Here is a 22,484-nt window from a genome sequence, read left to right on the forward strand (position 1 = left end):
CTAATGGAGATAGATCAGGTGACTGAGGTGGCCAAGCCAGGGGACCTCCTTTACCACCCCACTGGTTTGAGAAAGCCTGTGCACCCAGTAACTCCATATGAGGCAAAAAGAAAAACTGCATAGAGCCAAAACCAATAAGTGGGGGGAGAGAGGGCAATCAGGGACCTCCTTTGATCAGCTCCCTGCACAGAAGTCCCACACGAAGTTGACCTCTGGGTTAATTCATTAAATTGATTGGAGAACTCAAAACCACAGGATTAAGGGACTTCCCTGACTAATTTCATAGAATCTGTGAAATTAGGAAACTCCTTTGATCAATCCCCCTATATCAGGGTTACAAAATTAGACTTGGGCTATGCAGCTCGGTGTTTATAAACCATGTGTTGAAAGGGCTTGAGAAGTGGCAGGAATGAATGAGGTAAGGTAGATGGTGAACCAAAGGAAGAACTTAAAAAGACAAGTTATGAGTTATCGAGGCATTCTTGTTCTTAATGTTCTGCCTCAGGATGACCCTTAAATCTTGCTCTATTGAGTGTCCCAGTATATACAGAACCCACCTCTTGCACCAACCAATGGGGCTCAGCCTTTCCTCTTTTGGCTGGGTAAATGTGAAACAACCAAACTGCCACTTCTCTCATTCCTTAGAGCCGATCAGATTCCTGTCTGAGGATGGCTCAGGTGGTAGGGATCCAGCAATAACAAGAAAGTATTTTGCTTGGAAACCTGCTTTGGCTTGGTCGTGGGAGAGGGATGTAAGCCCATCTGAAGATTATAGATTAGGTTAGTTACAGAAATGCCTCTGCTTATATTTCAGTGGGATGGGGAACAAACAGTCTGGGTAGGGATAGACACCTTCCAAATGTAGAATACCAGGCCATTTGACAGTCTCTTGGCATTCATACCATACCATTGTAACATTTCCCTCCCAACATCTGGAAAAGAAGGGTTTTTCCCTGTTCTTATAGCCCTTAAGCAAAACATTCCCTAGGTCTGAAGATTAAGGAAGAGGGATGTCCCAAGCATTCTGCCTCTGAGGCTTCAGCCGAGGCTCTGCTAGTGCCACTAGCAAACCCAAGCCAGTAGAGCGTGAACAATGGGCTTTGTGATGTGGTCAAGCCTGGTGTCTCAGAAGGCCAGTTCTCTGAGGGTAGAAGGCAAAAATAGACCTCCTTTGCTGAAGCAAGGGAAACCTCCAGGGAGAGGACACTTTCCTACTACTGGGAAAATGGTGGAGGGACATGCAGAGAGGTGCTAGTGTAGGGAGGAGCAAGGTAAAGAAGGATAATGGGGTCACTAGTAAACTGTGGAGTAATGGAGGACAATATAGAATGACAGGATTGTAAAGTTGGAAGATACCTTAGAGATCTTCCAATCCAACCCCCCCCACACACACACACTGGTTTGTTTGTTTGTTTACAGTTTAGGATACTGATTCCCAAAGTTGTCACTTGCACCCAAGGTCACATGGTAAATAGCACTGCTGAGAGTAAACAAAGAGGAAATTCTGTCAAAAAGCTACATCCACATCCTTATTTTTCAAATTCCTCTGCATCTTGTGGCTTAAAAAACCATGGAACTGGGTGGGGGGTGGGGTTGGGGGTGGGAGTACATTGTTAGTCTCAGAGCTGTCATCTCCAAGGATGAGTACGGCAGAAATGGATTCCTCATTCCCATATCCAAACAACCCAATTCTCCCTCACTTGACCCTGCCCCTCAGAGGGTTTTTGCTTTTGTCTCTTTTATTAATTTCCATTTCCCATGGAATCTTTGATGAACTTTACAGCTTCTAATCTGCCAAAGAGTCATCGATGTAATTAGGAGCAATACAAATGAGGGCAGCCTGCTCCATACAACTCACAGCCAGTTTGTTTATAGAAGAAAATATTAATCAGCTCCCTTGACTCAGAGCAAACTGCCTGGGATCTCCCCTTTTAGGGAGTGGGAGTAAGGATTTCAGTTCACCTGCTAGAAGCTGAGGGTTTGTCCTAAGAGGTCCATCCATCTAGGCTCAGGATTTATAAGGATGGACACTTTTCCACTGAGCTAAGACCCGAGTTCAAATTCTGCCTCAGACGCCTGTTACCTGTGTGACTCTGGGCAATTCCCTCAGTCTCAATTCCCTAATCTATAAAATGAAGAAATTGGACTCAATGGCCTCTAAGGACCCTTCCAGCTCTAAACTCATAATCCTATAATCTCTAGAATATTCATCCTATAATGTTATGTATTCTAGGTATCTATGCTCATAACTTAACCCCCTACTGCTTACATGGTGGTTGCTAACTCTTTTGTATCTCCATAGCTTCCTTTAAAAAATAATGTTAAAAACTTATTATTGTTACTGGTGGCAAGCACCTGTGATCACTGTATCACAGCTGGGGCTGAGCCTGAGCCCCACCCCCCCACCCCTGGAAACGGGGGGCCACCAGGCTGCCTAAGGAAGATGAAATCAGCCCAGGCCAGAGAAACAGAGCAGGTCAAAGCTTCTGTGAAGATCATCGGTGGAGTCTGGCTTGTCAATGGACGTGGCATTTCCAACCTGGGCAAGACAGGAAGATCCAATCTTTATTTTTTTTTTAAATTTGCTATTGTTCTGTAAGCACTGGGTTATCTAGTGTTCCTTGAGATCCAAGGAGAAAGTTGTTAATGAGCAGGGGGATCAGGGAAGGCTTCATGGAAGAGGTGGCATTTGAGTTAGATCAGTGATTCATTATAAAATTATAGAGAAAGAGACCAACAGAGTGCTCTAGTATTCAGATGGAATCCAGAGGTGCTGAGAGGAAAGTAGAGTTTGTCCACCTAGGGAAGTAAAAGATTTGATGGGCACTCCTTTGCATTTTTCCTTTTTTTTTTTTTTTTGGCAATTGGGGTTAAGTGACTTGCCCAGGGTCACACAGCTAGTAAGTGTCAAGTGTTTGGTCTGAGGCCAGATTTTAACCCAGGTCCTCCTGACTTCAGGGCTGGTGCTCTATCCACTGCACCACCTAGCTGCCCCACTCCTCTGCATTTTTGATTGTTGAGTGGCTAGGCTACCCAGATTGGATTGGCTGTGTTAGATCTGGCCTCGCTGTTCCTAGTCTTGCTGTCATCAATAGGCGCTGTTTGACTCTCTCCAATGAGTGTGGCTCCCCACCTCCCTCTTTATAATCACAGGCTGCTAATTTATGGGTGTTCTTGTAATCCTCCCCGTCCCGACGTTGCCTTATGTAAACAGCCCCCTGCCCACCAACACAGATCCATTGATCACCATATTTTTTCCTCCTCTTCTATCTCAACAGTACTCTCAACAACAACAACATCAGCCGTATCCCGGTCACCAGCTTCAACCACATGCCAAAGATCCGCACCCTGTAAGTATTTACCTTCTGCTTGTTCCCCTCCTCTACTTATCCCACACCTTCATGCCCATTGCATGCCTCCCCATCCTGAGCCTCCAGGAACTTCTGATGGTGTCACCTGGCAACTTTTTGTTGTTACTGTTCTTCCTTTAAATGCTTTGAGTAGACCCAGGCTTTGTTCTCAGGGCATAAATCTCTGTGCCAAACAAGGGAGCAATGAACCCCTCAATAAAATGGGAAATTTCCCCCAACACATTTAGTTTTTAAGGCTCTTTTAGAAGACTGACCATGCTGGTTGGCAGAAATGGAACTTCTCTGGGGTCTTGGTAGTGGGTAGAATTGAGCTATGTGGCAACGGGCTTTAGCCAAACACACACAGGGCCAAAGTGCAGTAGAACATTGAACCTCTTACCCAGAAATCTGAGCAAAAGCATGAAGCAGCCAGACTGTTGTTTCAAGGAGAATGCAAGCCCCTTGAGGACAGAGATGGTTTCGTTTCTGTCTTTGCATCCCTAGCATCTGGCACACCGTAGGCATTAATAATTGCTCAGTGAATCAACCTGAACTATATGGGCCCATGGAGATTTAAGAATTCCTGGGGACCTCGCTGAAGCCAAATGGTCCATCCCCCTGCCACCAAAGCAGAGCAGCAAGTCAGAGAGATGAGATTCCATTCCGTAAGTCAACGATTTTAAAGATTGGCCCAGTTCCCAGGCTAGCTTTCCAAACTCTTCCCACAGCCACTCATGCAACAATGTAATTGGCGAAATAAAACATAAATTCCTGCATGTGCATTCTTTTCCTTCCTCCTTTAAATGTGTGGAGGATGGAAGAGATGAAGGTTTAAAGAGAAGCTCATTGGGACAACTCCAAGGGCTAAAGCAAATCCTAAAAATAGTGAATGAAGAAGGCAGTCTGTGTCTTGGAGAAGGAAGCAGTGAGCTGCTGCGGGATGGAGTGTATATCTCCCTAGACAAGCGAATTGAATAGAAGAAAAATGACTCTCACCTGCAGAAATTGGCAGGCTGATTCCTGTGGGCTGATAATCAGTGATTTATACTTCCTCTCCTTTGTTGTCCTTTAAGGAGTAGCATTAATAGAAGCCAGGGCTGTTTTCTTGGGAGGGGGGGAAGCGACCCAGAGTTGTTTGGTACATTGTTTTGAGGAGACCTTTGTGTTTGTGGCTGCTGTCATCCCCTCTGATATTCCAGAATACTCATCTGGTGATTTCAGATGAATCAATCAGTCTCTCCCATTCCTCGAGCTGCCTGTCTATGGCCATTTTTTTCTTTAGTTTAATTTCAGAGATGGCTTTGTATATCTCTCCCTGGAGGCGTGCACTGACTAATCCCCCCCTTTCTCTGTAATTAAGGGGGGGAGAGATGGGGCAGAAGGAGGGGGGTGAGGAGAAGAAGGGAAGGAAGTCATAAATAGGATTTATAAAGGGAAGCTTTTATATTGAATTCAGAGAACCACATTTTATAGAAAATGAACACTGACCCCTCTCTAAAAGGATTTGCTGGAAATTTAATTTTGAATCTGTGGCTAAAAGGTACCTTTATAAATTGGCATTTGTATTCATTCACCTTATGTTCTCTAAAGGTGGTTTCATCAATATTGAGTGCACCATGGCAGTCAGGTAATGGTCGTGCAGCAATACGCACTAGTCAGCCACCTCTACCATTCAGTGTATAAATAAAGAAAAACAACAAGGAATAGGGTCACGTGAGGAGAGAAGTCTGGGGCTGGATGGAAATGGTTTACTTCTTCTTTTTAACCATCCATCTGTTTCATCTGTAGCAGAAGGACCATCAAAAGCATAGCACATGGCCAATAAACAGAGCCAAAGAATGGGAGACCCAGCTCTTTTCTGTCTGACTCTTTCCTCGATGCCAGATCTTTGGGAGCCAATACATCTACCCCTATCATCACCCCTGCCATTACTTTTCACAGAAATTATTGAAATCCATTAAAATAATTACACACACACACACACACACACACACACACTCAACCTTAGCTCAGGATTATTAGAAACATTCCTGGCAACATCTAGGGTCAGATTTCATGATCATTTAACTTTAATATTAAAGCTATTTTTTTCTGATGCCTCCTAGCTTCCAAACTAGATCACTCAGGGCAGCTTGGAATAATCAGTCAGGCCAGGCTCCCCCATTAGCTCTGACAGGTAAAGTTCATAAAGGAAGAAATTAACCCCACCTACCACCCCAGTGCTTTAGCCAGAACCTTCATTGCTGTCTCTTAATGTCATTTTGGGAGGCCTCTCTCAGGATCCCCTTTGAAAGTAGCAAGATGGTGCCTTTTGATAAAGAGGTGGTGGACAGTAGATATGGAATGAGGCATACCTTTTCAGGCTTGGCCACTACGTTGATTTGATTTGTGTGCCTTTATTTTATATAAAACAGGGTTCCATTGCATAGAAAAGTGATCATTTTTTGTTTAAAAAGGGGGGGGAGTGGTAATTAAATTTTAAAAAAAGTACAGAGTTCTTTATGAGCCTTTAAAAGGTGTGGGGGGAGATAAAGGAAGGCTCATAGGGACAAGCTGGTGGTGATAAATAAATATGTAACAATTGAAAGAATGCCCAGTGGGACAGGGATCTTCCAAAGGCGGAGGAGAGGGAGAAGGATGAATACAGTTGTAGAACTCTAGACACTTTTTTTTCATTCTCTAAATTAATCAGCTCAGTAAGAATCTGGATAAACCTTCTTTCGTTATTGCATTGATCTCTTACCCTTGATTAGAACTGACAAGAATTAGCCTGCATCGATCCCCCTCTCTCCATTTTTTCTTCTTGTTGTTCCTTTCTCAAATGACTTTATTTATGCTTATCATTCGGCTCAGTGTTCATTTCTTAAATGGTGAATCTCCTGTGGTCCCTCCATGGTAAGTGACGGCAGCAGGAGGCAATAATCACCTTTACAAACCCAAATGGAACTCTGATGGAAAGGTCTTTGGGTCCCTAAAGCACAAAGGAATGCCTCAGTCCCCAAGTCTAGCTGAAGCCTGTCCAGCACTTCCTTGTTGTTCCTGATGACTTATTTTTGAGTGAGGTTTCACTCTGATTGTTTTCCATCACTGCTGATGGTTCCAAATCCCATGTAGCTTCCAGGCTAGCTGACAGTAGAGCAGTCATCAGTAGGTTTTGGGCCAAAGAATTAGAGCTTCTGCAAATAGACTTTTTAACTAGACTCCCTATAGGAAGAGAAGGGAAAAGGAACATCCCCTTGTTTCAATATTGATGTGAAGGTGTTCAACTAATGAAAGATAACTCATTCCTTCCCATCCCATCAAGCATGTTGATTTCAGAATCAATCAATCAACTGATCAGCAAGGGGAAAGGGGAGGGAAGGGAAGACACATTTATAAGTGCCTACTATGTGCCAGCGACTATGCTGAGCGCTTTACAAGTAGTATCTCATTTTAACAAGCATTTATTAAGCTCTTTATACATTCCAGACATTGTTTTTAGGCACTAAGGATACAAAGCCAAAAATGAAACATTTCTGCTCTCAAGGGTGGGTGGGGACAATTTGAGAAGGAAAAGATGAGGATGACACCCAGGTTATGATCCTGGGAGACTGGGAAGATGATGATGCCCCTGACAGAAATAGGGAAATTCAGTAAAGGGAAGAAAGATAATGAGTTCTATTTTAGACATGTTGAATTTGAGATGTTTTTGGGACGTCTAGTTTGAAATGCTTATTAGGTAGTTGGTGATGATGGGACTGAGCTCAGGAGAGAAACTGGGGCTGGATATATAGATTTGTGAGAGGCACCTGAATACTAACTTCAACTCTGCCATCGTATCACTAAAGTCATCCTTTCCCTCCATACACTGAGCTCTCAAATAAAATTTAACAAGCAGTTATTAAATGCCTATTATATTCAGAGTACTGTGTTTGGTGCAAGGGGTGGAAGAAGATATGAAGATTAGATAAGAAACTGTTCTCACCTTCATGGAATTTACAAGACAGCAGGGAGAATAAGATGTACAAGGATAATTATAATGCACATAATATATTATTCTAAGTATGTTAGTGTGGCAAAAGGAAGGGCCACAGGAATTGAGAGCTGGCTCCAAAACCCACAGACTCAGTCATGGTCCCAGGATTCTTCTCCAACCCAGTCTGGAGCAGTAAGACAAGAATTTGACTCTGTTGGGGAGGGGCCAGGTTGTCTCTGCATGAGCTGTGAGCTGTGGATAGAGAGGGCTCTCCCTAGGATTGAAATTGACAAGGGCTCTGTGTGTGTATGTGTGTATGCATCATTACGGCTTGCACTTATGTCTCTACCGGCACATTAGTGGAAGTCTACTGCACTCAGGCAACATTGTTGAACTTGATGTCAGTGAAGTATGTTGGAGAGCCCTTCAGCCCGCCCTGTTTCAGACAGGGTTGTCTGGAGTCCTTCAGGCAACGGCTTTAGTGTTGCTTAACAGGCTTGGCTCGTGGGTTAATTAAAAGTCTTCAGATACCTTTAATTGATTAACATTTCCAGGGTTAGACATTGGAAACTTGGATCGAGAGCCTGTGCTTTTGATTAGCTGACGTGAACGAAACTCACCTGCCACCATTAGAATGCTGCTTTTAGTAACCCAGAGACAGTTGGAATGACCCGTTAGAAATCTGAGATTTCCCCTCAGTTCCTTCTCACTCCAGTGAAAAGAAAGGCCCTATGGTGGAAACTTTAGAAATTTCTACAGATGCCTTGTGCTTTGCCTCCAATTAGTGGAGATATAAGTCACTCAACTAAATGTGGCCTTGCTTTAAACTTGACACATATCACCCCTCCCCCTTTCTCCCTTACTGGGAAGGGGTGGCATTCACCCCACCCCACTCCTACCTCCCATCCTACAGATACAGCAAAATGATCCCAAGTCCCAGGAGCTATATGGGTGAATGGAAAAGGTTATAGGCTCCAGCCTGTAGAGAAAGCTTAAGACAAGCAGTAAAGGAAAAACTCCAGGTGCCTTTGAACTTGAGAAGGAGAAAGAGTGAGTGTGTGTGTGTGTGTGTGTGTGTGTGTATGTATGTGTGTGTGTGTGTGTGTAGTGGGTTAACAGGAGCCTCTGTATAAATTAGAATCTCATTTTGATAATACCTTTGAAAAAATGCAAGGATGAAGAAGGGATACTTCAATAATAAGAATATTCCTTTTTGACCTTTTCTTGTCTTATACAGCCCAGTTCTCTGATGATAAAGTTGTGTTGTGATCCCAAGAATGCCAAGCAATCTGTGCCGAATTCAGATGCTTAAAAGGCATTTAGGGGGAAAAAAAGGTGGGAGAAGAATGGAAGAGGTCCTAGCCCAGCATCTGGTCCTCCAGAGCTTTTTTTTCCATTTCTATACCAAGGGCATAATGATTTAACAGCAGAGAGGGAAATGTTTTCTCCCTGCTTGTCAGATTTTCCAGGCTCATAAATTAACTACACCATGGTAATGGGAGAAGGTGCCACAGAGATTCTAACCACCTGGATTCAGGACAGTGGATTCTGTGCATTTCCCTTAGATGCGCCCTATTCAACTCAAAGCTTGGCTCCGGAGACTTGACCAGGAGGGCAGTTTGAGGGCCCCCTCCCCCTATTCCATCCTGGCTACAACCACGTGTTTCTCTCCCTTGCCTTCTCTGCAGGCGACTCCACTCCAATCACCTGTACTGTGACTGCAGCCTGGCCTGGCTCTCTGATTGGCTACGGCAGAGGCGATCCATTGGCCAGTTCACCCTTTGCATGGCTCCTGTGCACCTGAGGGGCTTCAGTGTAGCTGATGTTCAGAAGAAAGAATATGTGTGCACAGGTGAGGGTGCTATCTTCTCTCTTCCCCTTTCCTCCTCTCCCATGATTTCTTACTATCTCCCTTAGCCATCACATTAGAATTAGACAAACACAGACACACAGAAAATTATAATAGCACTATGTAGAAATCCTGTAGTCTTCTACAGATAATAAAGGGAGTATCCCCACTGGGGGGGGGGTGTTCCTGTGCCAATGTAATTATAGGTCCAGTCTAAAAAAATGTTGCATCAGTTCCATTACAGATTTTGAGAACTGTGTTGTGTAAAGATTGTACTTTTGAGGGGCGGAGACAGAAAGGAAGCTCATTGTTTGGTAATCTGAGGAATTCACCCTGACCTTTGATCACACCCCATTATTTATTAATTTTAGAATTGTTCCCTGTGGAAAACTCACAAAAGAATATGGACAAGAATCACACAGCATGGTCAGTCACTAAATGGTGGTTTAGTGCCCTATGTCACTGGAAAGAGTATGCCCATTTCAATGAGATCACAGATCACTTAGGCCATTGGAGGAATTTATGAAGCATCCCTGAGACAGATAAAATCAACGGCATAGTGGGTTTCACAAAGTTTATTAGAGTTGTTCCCATTTTCTAGGAATTTCTACTGTAGTGGGTAGACAAGATGAATCCAGCAGCTCTATATGGATACATTAAATAAAACAAATGCAGAAATTACCTAGGATATATAAGTAATGAATCACTATCTAGATCCATGATTGAAAATTGCTTAAATGTATGGAAACGGTAGGTGACTCTGGGTCAAATGGAGAAGACTTTCTGGAAGTAGGTGACTTTAAAAAAAAAAAGTGTTCTTGTGTTTTTTTGTTTTTTTTTTCAACTCATTGCTGACATCTGCTGCTTCCACACAGGCAGCTTCCATTCCCAATGGGAAAGGTCCTCCAGGTCCCTTCTGAAAGCCAGAGCATTTGATAGTGAGATAAAGTAGACTTTCCAGTTAATCCAGTCATGGAAATAGCTGCTCTCTGGTTTCGCTGTCTCTAACAATTCTAGTTTCTTGGTGCTAAGACCAAGCAAAGGGAGTAACAGAGTTAGCCTCATGAATAAGCCAGGTGAGAGTTAGAAAAGCAAAACCAAGGAGTTTATCCATGAATGGGATCAATTGTTACCTAAACAGGAAACTGCCCTATTATGATGTGTCATCAATGCTTTTGTGCTAGGTACTGAGAGGAGTAGTAATGATGATGGTCATTATAATAGCTGCAGCCACATTGATGTTCTTTGGGGTTTACAAAGTGCCTTTTTTAAGCAGGAATATTATCTGTTCTTTGCAAGCTCAATGTAGATCCGTGTGTAATATACAAAGAAACATATGGATTATTGCATTGCTTAGAATTAATTCTACTTTTCTTAGGATCTGAGAAACAGTGAACCATAGTAGATAGAGGGCTAGCCTTAGAGACAAGAAGTCCTGGGTTCAAGTCCAGTTTCTGACTTGCTATATGACCATGGACAAAGCAGTTAACCTTTCAGTACCTCCGGGTCACTCTCTAAGACTACCAGTTATAGAGAATTAGTCAATCAATAAGAATTTATTAAGTGCCTACTAGGTACCAGGCCCTCTTGAGAAAGAGCTGATTTTCATCAGTGGAGAGAATTTCCACACCAAGAATCCGTCCCAATGAACTCACAAGTCCAGACAAAAACAAAACAAAAATCTTTGTTCTAATTGCTTTTCAAGTGCCTTCAGCTTCATCAAATGTCTAATCTCTAAAGAGATTTTAACATTTCTCATAGCACCACCTAAATAAATTCCTGTAGACGCTAATAATTCCCACACCCACTTAGAAATAACTACCCATCAAACACATATAATAAAACCTTTTTATCACACAGGCATCAAATTCAGATATAGTCACTATAATTACAGTAATTATTAGGTAAAGGGTACAATATCTACATAAGTGCCAGTGAAAGAAATAATTATACAGTGCAGAAACCATACAACGGCTAGTGAGAAAAACTAATTAGAGAGAATGTTAAAACACATCATTATGGTAGTGTGCCAAATTTAATACAGCACAATCAGATGAACACAGTACTGTCAGTCTCAGCTTTTCCATCAGAGCATACTATGTCGTTGCCACCCAGGTCACAGGGAAAGACTGTGGTGAGAGTCCCCAGACCAGAATGAGAAGCATGCTCTCTTAAGTCTCCAATGTGAGCATTCCTCCTTTTGCAGATGTCTTGGTATGATGATGATGTCTAGATACGAGCTTTATAATTACCTTCCTTACTCATAGTAATTAACCTTACCAGCTCATGAGCTTCTCCATATAGCCCCTTGATAACTAAGCCAGGTGACACTTTAGCACATGAGAATTAAGTTCTTAGATCCCAGATTCCAGGAGGGTATTAATCCTACCTTTTCTCAGCTGCAGTCCACATTTAAGCAATACTCACTTTATCACCTACAGAACCATCCCAGAGATTCTAAATTAGCAATGTGACATCTTCTATACACACCAAAGATTTACAATTCTCTCAGTGCCTTTTAAGGGTGATGGAAATGGACTGGCATAAAAAGGTGAAGAATGAGCGAAAATAGGAGTGAAAATAGGAGACCTGGGCCATGACACAGAACTATGTTAAAAATCCAATGCCAGCTCTGAGTAGAGGTCAAGGTCACTGGCAGCTATGGTAGACTGGGCAAAGACAGCATTATTGGCCTTAATGGTAATGGACCACCAGAGGCTGAGGGTTTAGGTTTGTTGGATTTTTTTAAACCTTCAGAGCCACAAAAGCTCCATGTTATTACTGCTCCTCTAACATTTCACTGGGGAAAATTTCCTTTTGGAAAAGCAAGAACAGAACTTCTCTGGGAAAGTTCATTTTCTTCTGTCAGGGGCATCTGATAGGCTGAGGGGATGGGAGCTGGAAGAGTCAATTAAGCCATCCCAGGAGTGTAGTTTTGTCCCTGAAACCCTCGTCACTACAGCAGAATAAACCACCCTGAGCCCTTACATGGTAATGAGAAATTCACCTCACACATTACTCAGCAGATAGGGAGAAAGCTTTATCTTGCTCAGTCGGCCAGGGCCCTCCCTTCTCTATGTTCTTGTTATCTCTTTGAATTCAATCCAGCAGTCTGGTTGGTGACTGACCTCTTCTCAGAAGCCCAGAATATGAGTTTCTTATCTCTAGTCAACCTAGAAATTTGCTCACAGAGCACTTCACTTTAATTCCAGTCCCCCTGATAAATGCACCCTCCCATTTAAACGTACTTATTTTATGCACTCAGGGGAGGTGATTGGGAGTTGGTGGAAAGGTTGTCTCAGACTCTTCCTTTTTTAAAGGAGTTTTTGCAGTTGTCTAAGTATTCCCTCCCCATCCTCCCCACTCTCCATGTTTGGCTTCCTTCAGATAAAGGTAAAGGAAACTCCTTTCATAATTTTTCTTAGTTAAAGATGAAACGTAGAACCCTAGGCCTATAAGGAAACTTGGAAGGTTCTGCCCATTGAAAGGACCATCCCCAAATCCTACCATTGAGGAGGGGGCTTCTCCTGTCAAAGGTACATGGAAGTAGATGATGCCTTGGTGACCAACTCCAATATTATTTGACCTACAGGTTCTTCCTTTACTCTATCCTAAATGATTTTGGTAGAAACCTACCTAAAGGGAGTAAATGGGGACCATGTATTAGGTTTTCTGGACACTTTATTCCAGGAGAATCCCCATCTTTTTTCCTCACAGTCATAGTTTAAAAATCTAAGGTAAAGACTTCCAAGTTCTTGGCCAGGCTGTGCTTAAGTCACTTCTACCTTCAGCATCTTTAATTCCTTAGACATAGATGAGAAGATTGAACTAAATTATCTCTAAGATACCTCAGAGCTTTAAAATTCCATGTTTTTCCTCCTCTAGATTCTTAAAGCACTTACTATCAATGTAAGCAGTGGAAAGAATACTGCATTTTTTCATCAAATAACCTGAGTTCATATCTCAGATCTGCTAGATTACTTTGGGCCAGTCACTTGATTTGGGGTTGGGGGAGGAGGGCGAAATTTACCTATTTTTAAAATTAGGAGGTTAAGCTAGATGACCTAAGGTTACTTCTGACTATAAATCCATGAGGCTATGATCATTTTTGACAATTATCAAAAACCACCTTACATTTTTAATTCCCTTTCTTATATGTATTTATCTTATCTTGTCTTCCTTACTTAATCTAAATTCCTTGTGAAAAGGGACTTATCATATAATTTTTTACATCCCCTCCTAGCCCTGGACCTAGCACATACTAGGTACTCAGTAAATACCTGTTGATTGATTGATTGACAAAAATAGAATAGGCAATGTCCTTGTGTGTGTTTTGTTCAATTTTTTTTTCTGAGACCAAATACTAAGGCTAAAATGAATTAAGAAGGTGAACTTTGACTAGGCACAGCCTCCTTGGTAGATTTTAATTAATGTGCTATAATTGGACATCACAAGAAAGAGATTATTAGGTTTATTTAGCCATTTCCAAACTTATAATGCCTCTGGCATTTAAATCATATTCATTTATATTCTTTCCATAATTGCTCCCACACCGTTGTCATTGCAATCCATTGTTGGCTTTTGAAAGGCCAGAGGCCAATGGGGATGCTTAATTTGAAAACAGGAATTAATTTATTTCTGTACACGCATGGGTCCTATAGATTTCTCCACTGTGGGTACACTGCAGTATGAGGTTTGAAAACAAGGAAATAAAGAAAGTGAGTTATAATGCAACAGAAGGGTTCAATCATCCTGGTGTGCAAAGTGAAAAGATGGGACCATTAAACAATAATCCAGGGGCCTTTCCAGCTCTGACATTCAATGACTCTATGGCCCTGAGTCACACAGAGCTTAGATACCCAGCCAGTGTCTAGACTGCTCAGTGCCGCCTACTCCTCCTGTCCTTTGGGATGCCAAGGACATTTTTAATCCTAAAGCAAAGAAAAGAGCAGTTTGGGGTATTTGCTGTCCACTCTGCCATCTATAAACTCTGACTCAAAGTTTTCTACAAACCAAGAGATTTGAGTTCTAGTCCAGCTTTGTTATTGTTGTTGTTATCAGTTGCTTCAGTCTTGTCTGACTCTTTGGATCCCATTTAGAGTTTTCTTGGCATAGATACCAAAGTGGTTTACCATTTCTTTTTCCAGTTCATTTGATAGATGAGGAAACTGAGACAAACAGGGTTAAGTGACTGGCCCAGGGTCACATAGCTAGTAAGTGTCTGAGGCCAGATTATAGTTCAGGTCTTCCTGATTCCAAGTTAGTAGCTTAGCCACTAATTACATGAACTCAAACAAGTTATTTAACTACATTTGTGGCTCTCAATTCCCTCTTCTCTAAATTGAAAGGTTTGGGTCAAATGAACTCTGAGGTCACCTTCCTGCTCAGACAGAGCCGGACAAGAGGGCTGAGGGCTATATGTAACCCTGGGTATAAGTGCTTATATCCATTGAGGTCCATTTGAGATGGTTGTGGTGCCTACCCTTAAGTCTTTGGACAATTCATTTCTCTAGGCCCTATTTTCCTCTTATATAAAATAAGAGGATATTATGTTTAGATAGAACTTTAAGGTTTGCAAAGTATATATGTGTGTGTATGGATATGTGTGTGTGTGTGTGTGTGTGTGTGTGTGTGTGTATATATATATCCATACACACACATACACACATTGTGTCTGTGTGAATACATATACACATATGTGTATATGTGTGTATATGTGTATATATATAATTATCCACATTTTACAAATGAGACAACTGAGGCAGACAGAAGTTCAGTGCCTGGCACATGGTCACACAACTAGTTAGTGTCTGAGGTACTAACTAACTCCAGGTCCAGAATCCATCCCATCTACCACCTAGCTATATCATAACAAGATACTCCCTAATGGTCCCTCCAGCTCTTACATTCCATCTCCTAACAATCTATGGTCTAAAGTCTCTTCTGGCTCATATTTTATGATTTAAATTCCTATCTCCAATAAACTAGATAAGCATGTATTTCTCTTCGGCTTTATTCAAAGCATGCACACATGCTTACACACACACACACACACACACACACACACACACATACTCTTTAGGATCAGTTTGGATTATTTTTCCCATTTTGCAGGGTGCAAAATGAGGTGGAAGCCTAGAAAGGGGTAATTTCCCAGCCCACAGCTGGGTCTACTTCTTTGCCAAAGTAGAGAAAAATAGAGCAGGGTCATGGAGTTAGCATACCAGAGGCGCTACCTAGTGAGATGCCCGCAATGAATCTTCAAATTGACAGGTTTGATCTGGAAACCATCCCCTGTCATCTTTCCCCAATTCAGATGGTCGTTTGGCCTGGGAGCAATTCCCTCTGATTATCAGGAGAAGGCAGTTCCCACGAAAAACCCCAGCTGCCTCTTCTCCCTGGACCATTCTCTATTCTCAGAATGTTGTGCCAGGGCTATTAGAATTTGAGCAGGAGGCCAGGAAAGGCATAGCTGCTTCCAGGAGAAAGAATGCTTTGCCCCACTTTTCTATATGTTATAATATGATTTCAGAATTCAGGAAAGGCATACAGAGGTGCTAGGAGACTTGGCCCATGACAGAATGACAGGTATTATGTAGATGTCCTGACTCCATCCATGTAATAATAGGATGGGAATGGCCAGAGGATTCTAGACATGATGGGATGAAGGGGTGGTGTTTAGATCCATGGAAAGAGCTCCCAAGACCAGGTACCTTGGGTGCTCATTAAAAAATGAAGAACTGAAGAATAGATACTTGTAGACACAGATGTACAAAAGAAAATCTTTAGAAAGATTACAAGTGCTCTCAATACCAACAATGTCTGTTAGTTGCAGCTCTCATTGAGGGCAGCTTTTGAGTGGGGGGGGGGAAGATGGGGGAGAAGAGTCCTACAAAGCTGGTTCACACAAGGATACAGTGGATTAATGAGAGATGATAAAGAAGTGTATACACATGTGGAATGGGCTTACCAGGCAGCTTATTCCTTTTGCTTTGCCCTTTTCTTCCAAAGGAGTGTGGGAATCTCTTTTCTTCTCTCTGGATAAAAGACTTTGCTCCGGAGCTTTGATGCTTAGTCTGCCCTGTGGCTCTGCAACACATCAGGGAGGAAGGCAGATCTTCTCCTACTTCCCCTTGAAGCATAGCTCTGGGGTGGGTCACCACCTGGAAGAGAACCACAGAGTGCTTCTTTGTCCTCCTTGGAAGTTTCCTCTCTCCCTCCAGCCACCCACAAGCAGGAGTGGGAGTGGGAGCTATGACTAGGCAGAGCCCAAGATGTTGGGAGGTGGGTTAGAGATCAAGGGGTGACATGAACTCCTGGCCTCACCACAGAAGTGTATGTGTATGGGGAGGGGTGTCCCCAGAGGGAGCTCCAAGGAACTCGGCAGTTTCCCTTTAGCCTCCAGACACCCCACGCCCTGCCCTGTCAGCCCCTGAGCCCAACCTATAAGCAATAGCACCTGGCCAACCAGTGGTACTCATTTCCCCAAGCCCATTCTGCTCACATTTATATAGCAATTTTATGATTATAAAGCACTTCACATAATTATCTTATTTCAACCTTATTATTAGTACCAATAATAGGTCATATTTAAATAGTGCTTGAAGGTATGCAGGGTACTTTACATGTATTAATTAGGTAGTGCTCATCTTTTCCCTATTTTCCTGATGAGGAAACTGAGACTTGGTAAGAGGGTAGACAAGCTAGTGAGTGGCAGAGCTGGAATTTGAACTCAGATTCCCAGACTCTGGGTCCACTGATTTTCTACTACCCCACACTGAGGGGAGCTCCAAAGTGAGGGAGAACCCTCCCTCATTTCTGGGGACATCTAGCTCAACCAGTCCTATCTTGCCATGAAATTGGATATCCTCGCTTGAATGAATCAAGTGGCCTGTCCTCAGGGTCATCACAGGGGCACTACAGCATACTTCTGAGTGTTGCGGTGACTACCCATTTGAAATATGATCCTGGGACCCCAAAGAAGTCAGTTTCCCTGAGGCAAAAAGCAAATGGGAAAAATCTCAAATCTACCAGTGATTTGGAGGAAGACAGAGATGGTGTATGGATGAAATTTGCAGGTGACACAGAGCTCAAAGTTGTATTTGCACGTTGTCATATTACAGAACACAACTACAAAGTGGAGAGGGATAATCTAATACACTGGTCACAGAATTATGACCTTAAAAATCTAAATAGGCTGTATCAGTGGGCTGAAACTAACAAGATGAAATCTAATAGGGATAAATGTAAAAACCTATTCTTGGGTCGAAAGAATCAACTGTACAAATATAAGAGAAGCGAGACACAGCTAGAAGGTACATTACGCGAAAAAAAGACCTGAGGGTTTTAATTGGCTATAAGCTTAGTATGAGTCAGGGTGATATGAAAGCCAAAAAAAGCTAGTAGGATCTTAATTCCATAAAAATAGAAGTACAGTTATCCCTTCCACATTGCGACTTTCCCCATTGCAGTTTCTATATATCATGGCTTGGCATAAGAAATTAAATGGGAATTTGGGGGGAGTTTTACAGAAGCCTCAGATGCTGGGAGAAGGTCCATAGACAGCACAGAGCCTCTGGTCAAATACTTAACCCAAATTTTACAATAAGGTACTATAAACACCCTATAAAAGAACAAGAAAAAATTCAAACTTATTCTCTGGTATGAAGAGAGGGCCAAAAAAATTTACATGAATTTTCCAGATCACGGGGGCGCTGCACCCCTAATTCCCATGATGTGGAAGGGATAACTGTATAGTTTTCAGAGTAAAGGAGATGGTAGCACTTTTGTGCTGAATCCTGGTCAGACCATACCTAGAGTGTCAAGCCCAGGGATGGACATCACATTTTAAAATGTACTGTGACAAGCTATGTAACATACAAAAGAGGGAGACAAGGACAGCAACGGTATTCAAACTATACAGAATTTCCTAACAAAGCTGTCTGGAAATGGAAAGGATAGACTACAGAAGTTGAGAGTTCTCCATGACTCCCCCTGCAAACAAAGGGAGGAATACCACTTATCTACCTTGTTGTCAATAATATTCCCAAATACTTGTATTGGAATAAATACCCTCAGAAGTCCCCTTCCACCATGGCATTTATGACCACAGTGGTTGCCAAATATAAAAGCCTTGTCAAAAAGTAGGTCCACTGCCTGTGGTACTGACTGGGGCAGAATTTTTCCTAGGGAAATGGGCAGAATTTTTGGTCTTCGGCTTAACCCTCAAGTGTCCTATTGAAGAAAGTGGATAATAGCTTCATTGCATGCAAGTGCCAAATTAATAGCAGCCTAGGATATTGGGGGAAGATATTTTTTAAACCATTGTTTCAATGTAAACTGCAGGCAGCAACAAAATCAGTGTATTTAAAATGCTTTTTTCTTCATATTGGACAGTGCTGCTTGAAACACGGAATGTACATTTCACATATGCAAAGCCACTAGGACTCTGTGGAGAAACACAACAACCCCCAGGAGAGGCCTCAGTACCAATTTGATTTTACTTTGCAGAGAATTAGCTGCAGGGGGAAAGTTGGAAGGACCTGGTTTGTTTTGTTTTTTTTTTTAAGTCCATTTCAGCACCTCCTGCCTCCAATATCAGCCTGAGCACACATTGTTTCTCTTTCTCCCATTTTCTGACACATCCTATCCAAATAATATTGGCAGATCAAAAGAAAGATGACCATCGGTTTCAATCTGTTTGAACTGATGGAAATTCAAGTGCACAGACATAAATTCTCTATGGAATTCATGACATTTCTCAAACAAGAGGCATGGGTTTTACTGCAATTCTCCTTTGCTTTTGTCAGGAGAATTCACCCCTTGATGTAGAAGACCAGTCACTGGCAGTTTCTGTTGGTAGAGCCGTCTGCATTTCAAAATCCTGACATTTGTGCCCAAGAACGGTGCATCTCTCTGATGTGTGCTGATAGGATGGAAGCCATTTACCCCCAATATTCCTTTTAAAAATCTCCAAATGGAGGAAGGAGAGGATGCTTCCAAGAAGCAGGAAAAATAACTATCTGGAGGATTCTTTCAGAAACTGGTAAACTGTCTGCATTTGGAAATATGTCTGATTTCTTCCATCTTTAGGAGAATGACTCAATTCTTGCTTCTTTTGGTCCCTTGTCATTTCTCCATTCCAACAGATTATGTCTTACTAGGCTCTCCTGATGGTCAGTATAACTAGGTATTATATGACTTTGAAGTCCTCATCCCTATGGACACAAGTCCCTCAGCAAACATACAAGTTAATTCATAATGGTGGGAGAGGTACATGATTTATACGTGTCTGTATATGGGGGGTGGTGAAGAATATAGGGGTTTCTGAGTGATGGTTATTATATTTTGTCCCAGGGTATCTATGCTAATTGCTGTTGGCATTTGCTGGGGCAGGGCTCCTGCTGCGATATTAAGCATTCCACATTAAGCTTCAGACCTCAGTCCAGGGACCTGTAGAGTGAACACACTCTGGCATGAGGAGATTTCAACAGGGATAGTAAAAGGCTCTCTCTTAAGAGTCCAAATGAGGGTCTGCCATAGGGCACGTTGGCTCTCTGCTCCAAACCAGCTGCAGCTCTGACTCACTTTAAGCTGTTAAGTCTTTCTGGTGAATTGAATCCAAACCAAAATGTGTGTGTGTGTGTGTGTGTGTGTGTGTGTGTGTGTGTGTGTGTATTCCTTCCTTGAAGAATTTTCCTATATTTCCTCTTTAATCTGTGGCCTGAGAGGTTCTAGTCACAGGTTCTAGATTGTGAAACTGCCAACATGAGGTCTATAGGCTTGGGCTGGGTTTTTCCCTGCCTGAGATCCTTCCTTCAGCTGGAAGGTAGGGGCTAGAAAGAAATTGAACCAAACCATCTGTGGATGAATGTGGCTAGGGTATAGTGAGGCCCTGCTGGGGAATCAGGGATGAGAAGAGCAGGTTTGGGTCTGGTTTGCTTTGGAGGTCATAAATTTCCCAATTCACAGGCAGTTTATTACTGGAAAATTGACTGCATTTTTCAGATTTTTAGCTCACATTAAAAAATTGAGAAAGAGAACAAAAAACATGTCTTGAAAACTCCTGAAAGATCTTCTTGGACAAGGATTTGATGGTAGAAATGGACGGAGGAATTGGAATTTTTATCTGCTCTATGAATGTTGAGTTTGTTCAGGGACTTCCAATGTTTCTCAGATTTGGCTTTATAAATAAGCTTTTTGTGGGGTTTTATCACTTGGCTTTGGTTCTGACTTGACATCCACTAGAACACACAAAGCAGAGGGATGGCTTTAGTGTTTATAGTTACTGCGTTTCATGTGGTTTGTTTTTGTTTGTTTGTTTGTTTGTTTTTGTTCTTTATCCCTAGGAATTAAGGCATACCTAAATTCTAAGAAATTCCAAAATGCCTTTCATGTCACTGAGGGCAACTGTATTAACAGTTGAGTCAGAAAGCCTCCAGGTAGAAAAGGCATTGATGATTCATTTATTTATTTATTCAGCAACAACAACAAAATATGTTCTGGGAGTCAGATAAATAAATAAGAAATAAATCAGACTCTGTCCTTACCCTCAAGAATCCTGCAGTCTGATAGGGGAGAGACAGCACAATTGATAAATACAATATAAATTAGAATTTGATAGATGTGCAAGAGAAGAAGTAAGACATTAAATGAGGGAGAAATTACTTCCAGTCAAGGATCCAAAGGAGGCTTCATGGAGGAGGTATCATTTGAGCTGATTCTTAAAGGACTGGTAGTAGACAGAGCACCAGGCCTGAAGTCAGGAAGACTTGAATTCAAGTCCAGCCTCAGACATTTACTAGCTGTGTGGCCCTTGGCAAGACAATTAACCCTGTTTGTTTCAGTTTCCTCATTTGTAAAATGAGCTGGAGAAGGCAATGACAAACCACTCAAGTGTCTTTGCCAAGAAAACCCCAAATAGGGTCATGAAGAATCAGACACAAATGAAACAACTGACCAACAATGAAAATGTCAGTACACTGGGATTGGAGAGGAAAGACATTTCAGGGTTAAAGAGTAGTATACGCAAGAAAGTAGCAGTGAGAGAGTGTGGGCCACTTTCAGGAGATGATGAGTAGTCCAGTTAGATTTCAGCTGTGACTAAAGCACATCAGGGGAAAATTGTGTAAAATATTGTTTATTTTCCTCCTGCCTCCTACTAGAGTTTGGGTAAGTCAATTCTAGGACTTCCTGCCATAAAAAGTTACCCAGGCACTTTTCTGCTTAGAATCTAACCTTGACATTCACTTAAACTTCAACTGTTTCTCCATCCAACACCAACTATCCAAATGAAAATTGGAAAACTCAGCCCATCATCCAAATATTTCTAATTATACAGAAGTTTGGCCTCATAAAGACTAACTGATTAAGATATTGTGAGTTCTTCACTGGTCCTCCAGATGTTTGGCAGCCTATGAACACTGTCTCATTATGTTGGCTTTAGATTCCACAGACAACTTTTTATTCTAGTTTAACCCCAAGGCCCCCTTTTCCTCTGAAACAGAAGGATAATGGGGTAACAAAGCAGAAGGAACACTATGGAAAGGGGCTGGGGTCAGGGCCAAACTCTAGAATGTCTCCCACTTGCTGAATATAGAGTCTGTGGCAGCTGTGACTCTGTAGGTTCTCTGAAGCGGAAAATTGGCAACAATTATCCAGATAATTCACTGCCCAATTCTTCTTTGGGGCCTAAGTGATCCAGGCCATTGCCACCTTGATGGGAAGCTCTGGGTGAGAATCAGAAGACCCAGATTCTTGTTGATTGGATTTTCCTTCTTTGACCCCACAGGCGCCCACTCAGAGCCTCCATCCTGCAGTGTCAATTCGATATCCTGCCCATCCGCATGTACCTGTAGCAACAATATTGTGGATTGTCGAGGAAAAGGCTTGACAGAAATCCCAGCCAACTTGCCGGAGGGCATCGTGGAAATGTAAGTTCCTGTGTTCATGGCCACTTCGGTCCTGATAACTTTTCCTCAGCCAAATCTCCTCTGAGCTGTCTCCGCGGGCCATCAGGAGATTGGGGCTGTTAACTGCTGATAGATTGGGTCAATGGGGAAGTGTTTTTGCCATCATCTCTGTTATTTCTCATTAATGTGTCTTACAGCTTATTCATTGCTGCCGCCTCTCTGACAGAGGGGGAGGATTGAGCTCTTGTTGATTTCATTTGAAGTAAGACTTTAACTTCTGCCACTGCTGTACTTTAGGCAAAGAATTTTTTTTGGAGGCGGGGGTGAGGCAATTGGGGTTAAGTGACTTGCTCAGGATCACACAGCTAGTAGGTGTCAAGCGTCTGGTCTGGGACTGGATTTGAACTCAGATCATCCTG

At 42.3% G+C, this 22,484-nt stretch overlaps 1 protein-coding gene across 1 annotated transcript; it reads left to right on the forward strand.

The window, feature by feature from the left end:
• Positions 1-3,278: 3,278 nt before the first annotated feature.
• On the forward strand, positions 3,279-22,086 carry LOC114035888 (slit homolog 3 protein-like; the record flags this gene model as incomplete). Its single annotated transcript, XM_027852275.1, has 3 exons — positions 3,279-3,350; positions 8,994-9,157; positions 21,945-22,086. Coding segments are annotated over 3 exons (378 nt in total), but the record flags the coding sequence as incomplete, so codon positions are not given.
• Between the last annotated feature and the right edge of the window lie 398 nt (positions 22,087-22,484).

This window comes from Vombatus ursinus, unplaced genomic scaffold (assembly GCF_900497805.2).
Source record: "Vombatus ursinus unplaced genomic scaffold, bare-nosed wombat genome assembly UNPS02009412.1, whole genome shotgun sequence".
NCBI lineage: Eukaryota > Metazoa > Chordata > Mammalia > Diprotodontia > Vombatidae > Vombatus > Vombatus ursinus.